At 45.1% G+C, this 9,144-nt stretch overlaps 1 protein-coding gene across 1 annotated transcript; it reads right to left on the bottom strand.

Annotated features, from left to right (window-relative positions):
* Nucleotides 1-7,384: 7,384 nt before the first annotated feature.
* On the bottom strand, nucleotides 7,385-8,254 carry LOC308419290 (protein SET-like; the record flags this gene model as incomplete). The annotated part of the gene is made up of 1 exon (XM_080914972.1): nucleotides 7,385-8,254. One exon carries the CDS (start codon nucleotides 8,252-8,254, stop codon nucleotides 7,385-7,387), a length of 870 nt encoding a protein of 289 aa, XP_080771098.1.
* Nucleotides 8,255-9,144: the final 890 nt, after the last annotated feature.

Here is a 9,144-nt window from a genome sequence, read left to right as displayed (position 1 = left end):
TGAAAGGGAGTGTAGGGAGTCAAGCATGGTACCTTACCTGCAATCTCAGCACTGACAAGGCAGAGGCAGGTGGATGTCTGTGAGTTCAAGAAACCTAGCAAGGGCTACATAAGACCAGCTAGGGTTACATAGGGGGACCTTGTCTCAAAAACCAACCAAACAAACAAAACAAAAAACAAACAAACAAAAAAACCCAAACAAAACCAAAACTCCCCCAAACAAAAAACAGTAGTTGTGGTAGGCTGAAAAGAGTCCCCCAGAAATGTACAATCCTAATTCCTGAAGCTTGTGAGTGTTGCCTTCTGTAAAGAGGCTTGATTAAATATGAGAGTGTGACCGAAAAGACAAGAGACGGAGGAGTGAATTAAGATTCTCCTTGATCCTCAGGGTGATCCCCAAACGCAATCCCATGTATCCAAATGGATCAAAAGTGGAACAAACCACAGAGAAGAGGTGCTCAGAGGAAGAGATGGCCATGCTGAAGTCCCGGGTGACGGGATAATGATGGTACCAGGAGCAAAGAGCGGCCACAAAAGACCCTCTTAGACGCTGGGGGCTGGGCACTTCTGCTGCCGCCTTAACTGTGGCTTGACGAAACAGATTCCAGGCTGCCAGCCTAATGCTCGGAAAAGATGCTTCTCTTGTCTTAAGCCACGGACTTTGTGATAACTCTTAGGAAACCAATACAGTCACAAAACTGGACACGAGTTTGTTTTACTGTAGCGCCTCCGTGATACTTTAAAGAGAGGCGGGTCTCATGCTTTTCATTTTGCTCTCTCTGAATCTCCCTGCTTTGAATCAACAAATTAACTAACAATTAATAACAAATTCATATAGGGAGCAGGGAACGTAGCTCAGTTGGTAGAGAACCTGTCTTGACTGCAGAGCCCTGAAGCTGATCCTTGATGTCATATAATCTGGCTCAGTGGCCTGTGCTCTCTGCACTGGGAGTGGGGGCTTTGAGGAGGAGTTCAAGATTATCCTCAGCTACCCATCAGATTGCAGGCAAGCCTAGGTTCCATGAAACCTTGTTCCAAAAAAAAAAAAAAAAAAAAAAAAAAAAAAAGAAAGAAAGAAAGAAAAAGAACGAAGAAGAGAGAGAAAATTCAACTGCATCAGGAATAATAAAAGGTGAGAGCTAATCTTTATGGATTGTTTACAATGTGTCAATCACTGTGGTCTGATTCTTTTCCTGTTTGTTTTTTGACTCAGTGACTTACTATGTATCGCCTTCTGGCCTTGAACTTGACATCCTCCTGCTTCAGAGTCACCCAGAGGGATAGGATTACCATGCCTGGCTACTGTGGATGGCTTTCTTTCTTTCTTTTTTTTCTTTTTCTTTTCTTTTTCTTTCTTTTCTTTTTTTTTTTTTTGAGGTTAATAGAGATTCTTTAATACAGAAGGGCAAAACTGACCTCAATTCAAAATATACAAGTATGAAATCAAATAACAGAGAGAAAGAAATTATAATGTAGAGTTAAGAATAAAGGCTTCAAGAAAGAGGCGTGTGGGGAGAGCGAGGGTGTGGCCTCCTCTAAGGGAAGCTGACACTTCGTCATCACCTTTTGAACCGTCATACATGGAGGTTTTAAAGCTATTATCCTCAAAGAGTTGCTCCTGGGAATGAAATAAGTAAATAAGACCATGGGGTGGTTCCTGAGAACACATGTCAGGGTTATAATGGTTCAGATAAATGTCTGAGTCACAGTGAGGCAGGAGGCTAGGCTGTGTCTACTGTAGACCAAACTTAATAATCTTTCTGCTTTCTTCCTTTACATTATTTTTTCTTATAAAAAGCCCCATGACTTTGAATGGGGCCTGTGTCGTTGTGTGCCCCAGCATGTGGAAGCTATAAGGCAGCTTACGGGGGTCGCTTCTTTTCTTCACCTTATGGTCCTGGAGGTCGAACTCAGGTTGTCAGGGTTGCAGACAAGTAAGTACCTTTACCCATTGAGACAATCCACAGCCCTGCAAATCAACAGTTTTAAGGATTCCATTTATTGGGGCTGGAGAGATGGCTCAGTGGTTGGGAACACTGGCTGCTCTTCCAGAGGACCCAGGTTCAGTTCCCAGCACACAACTATCTGTAGCTCCAGTTCCAGAGGATCCAAAACAGCAATGCACATAAAATAAATTAATCTTAAAAAGTTACATTTATTAATTCATTTATTTGTGTATGTGTGTGTGTGTGTGTGTGTGTGTGTGCATGTAACATGCACATATGCCATGACATGTGAAGGTAGAGTACTTGAATGAGTTATGATTCTGGGGATCAAACTCAGGTTATTAGGTTTAGTGAAAGCCTTTATTCCCAGAGTTACTGGTCTTGATTGAAGTTTGCAGAAAAATGTCTGGTCATGTACATTCAGGCTTTAAGCCTGACGTGTGACTACTTTAATACCTATATCTGAAAATGTTATCTATACATTAATAATCTTAACAGCAAAAGTTACTTGTGCATAATTCTATTTTCTTCTCAGATTCTAGGGTGAGGGGTATGTCCCTCTAACTTTCCCCTTCCTCGTTTCTCCTTCTGAGATCTTGAGGTCCATGAATTTATGAATCAACAAAGGTCAAAGTCTGTTTGCTGTAACTTCCTCCTTAGGGCCTTTACTTACCTATCCAGGGATAAAGAGTCTTAACCTAGGGCTGCAGAGATGATGGCTCAGTAGTTAACAGTACTTGTGGCTCAAGCATGAGGACTGAACTTTGGATCCCAACATCCACATAACAAGAACCAGCCATGATCTGGTTCCTGTATGTGAACCCTAGTACCAAGGAAGGGGAAGACAGAAGAGTCTCTGGTGCTTGGTGGCTGCTAGCCCACTGAAAAATGCTAGCTCCATGTTCAGCTAGAGACCCAGCCTCAAGAGTATGATTGAGAGTGACAGAGGATGGAACACACAAACACACAAGCACACACACACACACACACACACACACACGTACACAGGAACACATGTGCACACACACATGCTCAAACACACACATGCATACACATGTACACACATGAACATACACATGCATGAACACACACATGTACACAAGAACACACATAAACACATGTACACACATACATGCACACAATCCAACACATGCACAAACACACATATCCATACACATGTACACATGTATACACACACACTCCACAAGTGCACACACACACACACACACACACACACACACACACACAGAGCAACCTGTCTGATCTGAGGGGGAAATGACAGGCAAGAGCTCAGAGATCAGAGGGCCATCATTTGAAGTCAGTCTAGAACAGAGGATGTCAATACTGAAGTCATTAGACCCACATGAGCAAATTCCAGAGAAAGCAGTAACTTTTATCATGAAGTACATGATTAGATTGCTAAATTGTCACGTAAGCTCTGACAGAGATTGAATATGGATGCACAACCCTTTGAGGACTGAGGACTTAGAGCCCCAGTTGTCAATACTGTCTAAGACTCCACTAAAGGCACATGTCTCCTTTGTCTTGCCCTCAGAACACTAAGGGCCTTTAGGTCTTGTAAGACAGTGTCCTTGCCTTAATGTTTTTGTTTGATTGGTAGCTATGTGTTCCTGTGTATGTGCACACAAGTGCAGTCCCCCTAGATGCCATTAGAAGACACTGGGTCACTGGAGCAACAGGTGGCTCTGACCCATCTAATACACTTTAGAACAGAATTAGGGTCCTCTGCAAGAGCAGCAATTGCTCTTAAAAACTGAGCCATCTCTCCAGTTGCTGGATTTGTGTTTGTAGTGGTCACTGTCTCCTTTAATGTTTGTAAGGCAATAAGGTGGGCTTTATATTGTATTCTAATGAAGGGGACCTAAGGATGAGATATCACCAATGGTGACATGGGTTCTTCTGATATGATGTGACCAGACTGCAGGTCTTCTGGGTGTTCGATGCTTGCAGGAGTTTCCTGGCCTAGGAGCACACACACCTGGCTCTCTATGGACTTATGGAAAATGATGGTTTTTCAAAGATGGTGAGTCTCTGTGAAATGGAGCTGAAAGAATGGAATCCACAGAGAGGGGTTTCCATGGCATCTGGAGTCCTTGTAACCATTCTTGATCCAGACAGGTCTCCTGTCTTAAAATGGGCAGTTGCTCAAAGGTGTCTGCTCCTGGCTCTGAGAGCTCTGGGCAGCATCCAGGGGTGTGTTCTTTTCTCCTTTGTCTTTGATGAGTCTCCAGCTGTGTTCCCTAAGGGGCAAATGGCAGACACTTTAACATTTGGATCACATCTTGCCCACTTAGCAAAGAATGTAAAAACTTCGAGGATTCCACTTTGTCTTACCTGTCAGTCTCAAGCCCACTGCTAATATCCGGGCTACCCCTCTTGCTGTGGTACTGGGCTGGTTTGCTAGGGAGAGGATGGTGTGGGTTGCAAATAGAAGACTGTAGGGTTCCTGCTAAAACCCCGAAGGAAGTCACTGATAAAACCTTCCTTGTTTCTCTCACGAGGATACCGTAAAGCTAAAATAGAGAAAGACAAACCTCTTAAGGACTTTGAATTTAGACAGATAACTCTACACTCTGCCTTTCCCCACTTACAAGCCACACCACTTTGGGAGTGCATTCTTCCTCTTGACCCCCCCCCCCCCCGACATTTTTCTCCATAGTCCTCAGCTTCCAACCCTGGAGGTACTTAATTATCAATCATTTTAGAATGCCAGGCACAGAATGAACATTGTACAGGTAGAATCTGTTATCAGCCACCATGACTTATGGAAAAGAAATTTAAAAGTGAGAAGGAATCCAGGAATAATGGTCATGTCATCCATGGGGTTCGTAAATTCAGAGCCCGCAGTCAAGTCTGCAAGAGAGTTTTCAACTCTTTTCTTTATTTAAAATTGGATATTTTTCTGTATTTACAATTCAGGTATTATCCCCTTTCCACCAATCCCATCTTCCCTCCCCCTCCCATTGCCTTCATGAAGGTGCTCCCTCTCCCAACCTCTCTCTCCACCTCAGCACCTTGGCATTCCCCTACACTGGGAAAATGAACCTTTGCTGGACCAAAGTCCTCTCCTCCCATTGATGCCAGACAATGCTATCCTCTGCTGCCTATGCACCTGGAGCCATGGGTCTCTCCATGAGATCTCATTGGTTGTGTTTTAGTCCCTGGGAGCTATGGTGGGTTTAGTTAGTTGATCATTTTATTCTTCCCATGGGGTTACAGACCCCTTCAGCTCCTTCAGTCCTTTCTCTAGCTCCTCCATTGGGGTCTCTGTGTTCAGTCCGATGGTTAGCTGAAAGTATACTGAGTTTTCACTTCTTAATGACAGTAAGCGCCAAAGATATGTTTGGTGCATGAATGCCTGTGCCCCCTGTGTGTGCAGTACCCCCAGCAGCCAGAAGAGGGTGCAGTGTAATGCTGTAACTGGAAGGTCTGTAAATCTGGATCTGGAATAGGGTGCTGAGAACTGAACTTGGTCCTCTGTGAGAGCAACCAGAGCTGAGCCATCTCTCTCTGCCTCCCATACTTAGATTTTTATGCTCTGGGTCTTTTGTGACTTAACATGTATCATCTACTTCCCCTTGAGAATAAAGGCATCATTTCTTGTTGGCCATAAATCCCTGCCAGACTTGCAAAGAATGATGTGGATGTTCAGATATATTAGTTACTAACTGACACTCAAGGGAAGCTGGGGTATTTATTAACTTTCCCCTGACATGAGATTCCCGGCTCTTGTGTGCGCATGGAGAAGGCACAGTGTGAAGCTAACCCTTTGTCAGGCATTTGGAACCTCTTACAAAGGAGCGTGGGTACAGCTGTCTGCCCAGGGCCTACATGCACAGTGGTGTGAGTGAAAGTCGATTGTCCACAGCAAAGAGGCCTGGTTAGGCTGCCTTTTGGTCTCTTTTGAAGTTACTCCTGTCCTTAATTCATACACCAAAGTCCATGCTTGGACTCTCTAAGCCTTGGGAACTTAAATACACCATGAGGCCACGATTGAGCTTTGGCTTCTGGGTTTTAGTACAGGATCGTTAATGTTAATATCAGGTATGTCTGCACAGGGTTGCCAGGAGCATCTGAGATTGACATCTGTAGGAGCCACACCCATTGTAAAGCATGAGGCACATTGTAAGGTGCTATTATGATGTCATTCATCCAAGGCCTAGAAATTGGTAGCTTCTTGCTTTAGGGGTGACGGTGAGCTACTTGCAAAGTACCAATATCTCTATGTATTAGAAAGGCACCTATATAGTAATCTAAAAATGAGCCCCCCTTGGTGACCCTAGTTCTAGAAATGAGGTCCTTTCGTGGGTCCTAGTTCTCCACGAACAGTAAAGATTGCTCCTAGATAGTCCAGGGACAGATATGGATGTCTCTCAGGAGCAGGAGATGTGCACAGATTTGTTCCCTCCTTTCAAACACACACAGATTTGCCCGGAGTAGCCATGGTTTGATCCAGAACCCCTTGGAATGACTGGTGGGTATTTAGGCCAGGACTGTCTGTAAGTGGAGCCTGGAACAGATTTCCTGAGGGAGGGTAACTAGCCAAGATCTGTTCAAGTCTTGGTGCTGTGTGGTACCTTACACCTCCCCTGTCCATTATGATAAGATGACTCACTTGGATTCCAGAACCTTGAGCCTGTTCTGGTGTGAAGATTTGAACATAAAAGTGAGTCTCCAGAGACTCATGTGTTTGGACCCTAGGTTCCCAGTTAGTGACTGATACTGTTTCGGGATACTGTGAAACCTTTGGGACACAGGGCCCGGCTGCCAGCCACTAGAGGCAGGCTGTGAGTTCTTAACCTTCCTCCAGTTCTAGTCTGGCCTTCTGCTTCTCTGTATGTGTGTGTTTAACACAAAAGTTGGCCTTGAACTCACCATGAAGCTGAGGATGACTCTGAACTGACCCTCCCACTTCTACCTCCAAAGTGCTGTGGTTACTGGCATGTACCACCAGGCCCGGTTTCTACAGTCCTAGAGACAGAGCCCAGAACTTTGCCCCTGCTAGGCTGGTACTCTACCGACTGAGCTGCATCTTCAGCTCCCAACTCTTAGCTTCTCTCTCACTCTTCCACCAACATGGACCAGGAAAGTCTCACCTTCCTCACCTTCCTCCCAGCCTCTTCTCCCTGCCTTCTTGACATGATGAACAGACATCTCCCAAACCCATGAGCTGCGATACACCTATTCCCCGCTGAAGCTCTTTCTGACAGACATTTTTTTTTCTTTTCCTGTTGTATTTTGCTCAAGATATTTTCCCCCAAATTAGTCGAGAACCATGATGTTGAGACCTCACAAACAGGGCGACCGAGCACAGAGGGACAGGGAGGAAAGGACTGCCAACTTGCTCCCAGGGACTGGAGAAATTTAAAAAAATAAAAAGAAAATAAAAAAGAAGGTTGGATCCATCAGTCTTCTGTGCTAGTCATCCTCGCCTTCATCCTCCTCTCCTTCCTCCCCTTCATCCTCATCATCATCTTCTTCACCTTCATCCTCATCTCCTTCTTCATCAATATCCTCCAACCCTTCTTCCTCTTCATCGTCATCATCATCATCCTCTGCCTCTCCTTCTTCATCATCCATATCCAGAACCAAATAGTACTGCAAGGGATTTGGCCAAATGTCGTCTTTGATGACCTCCCCTAACTCATCAGCCCCAGCGTCGGAGTGGTCGGTGAACCAGGTGAAGAAGCTCTCCGGCTCCTCGTGCTGCCTCTTCCTGCTCGCTTTATTCTGCGTTTGACTCGAGCGTTTTGTCAGATCCTTTCCAGATTTCCATTTGATCTCGGTGGACTTTGAAGACGGGTCACCACTCTCATTCAGATGAAATTCTTTGGAAAGAACTTTATTTTCGAAGTAAGGATTTTCATCAAAATAAAAATCTATTCTGTAACCTGATTTAATGTCTTCAAATTCTGTCACTTCGACTCTGGTCAAATAATGCAGGGCCTCCTCATCTTCCTCCCCAAGCAGTGCAGACACTTGTGGATGGTTGACAAATGTTGTTACCCAAAAATTTGGGATTTTGGCGATCAATTCTGACCTCTTCTGAAAAAACGGTTGGCGGAGTTTGTTATATTTTTGTTCTACTTTCAAAATTTCCTCACTGGCTTGTTCATTAAGTCTGTCTATTTCATTTTGTACTTCATCAATATGTTCAATTGCTTCTTGCTGTTCTTTTTCTCCCTTTGGCAGGCCTGGAGAGGCCGACTTGTCCTCCAGCTTCGGGGCAGCAGCGGGTCTGGGTTTCTTGGACTGAGGCAGGATTGCAGATTGCCGCTTCGGGGCCATGGCGTTAGGGATGTGGCCGGGAGACCGAGGCCAGAGCCACGATGTTCACAGCAGGAAGAAAGTCGCAGGAACTCCTGACAGACATTTTGATACAGTGACAGGCTGGTATCAAAACTAATTCCTGAACCAACCAGCTCTCCCGTGTCTCACCTCAGGTCTGTCAGGGGAAGGAACATATCAGTCTATTCACACCCAACAGCAACAGCTAACTGATTGGGAAGGGAAACTTCTAGAACCAAGGGTATCTGAGATTGCCTTTTCATACTCATAGGATGCAGGACAGAGGTCATTTTCCCCTGGAAGAGGCTTGGGTCTTCTCTGTTTATGATCCTCAATGGGTCTGTCCATTTCCTAAATGCATCAGGAAGCTCACAGACAGTTTACCCTCTTGTTCCACGTATCACTGGAGGGGTTGTGACTTGTTGGGGTGGCCACGAGCTCCTTTAAGCTTAACAAACAGGGCTCTCTGAAGTACAGTAGAAGAAGAGGTCTTGGCAATGCCTGCTCGAAGGCTTCGTATGAGCAGAAGTCAATGTCCACAGCTGGGCAGCAAGAAAGAGACACCTAGCTAGCGCTTTGATTTCCCACTGAGCAGAAATCGCCCCCTGCCCCCCACACTGCCCTCTTATCCCTTGCTCTGTAATTTTGAGACTCATCCTCCTTAGTGCTGAGGTCACAGTTATGTACCACCACATCTGACATCTGAAGTTCCTCTTTGTGATAAGTAAGGACTCACACATCACCACTACCACCTCCGCCACCCCTGCTGCCACCACCACCGAGCAAACTTGAAAGTTCTTTGCTCTACTCCTCTAACTGAGGGAACATCAACTCGGCACCCAGAACACCCTATCCTCTTACTGATGTCTCTCTTTATCTGTCTTTCTGTC

This window comes from Micromys minutus (genome assembly GCF_963924665.1).
Source record: "Micromys minutus genome assembly, chromosome: 3".
Taxonomy (NCBI): Eukaryota; Metazoa; Chordata; class Mammalia; order Rodentia; family Muridae; genus Micromys; species Micromys minutus.
The sequence above is the reverse complement of the archived record's forward strand: the minus strand, read 5'-3'. Positions and strand labels throughout refer to the sequence as shown.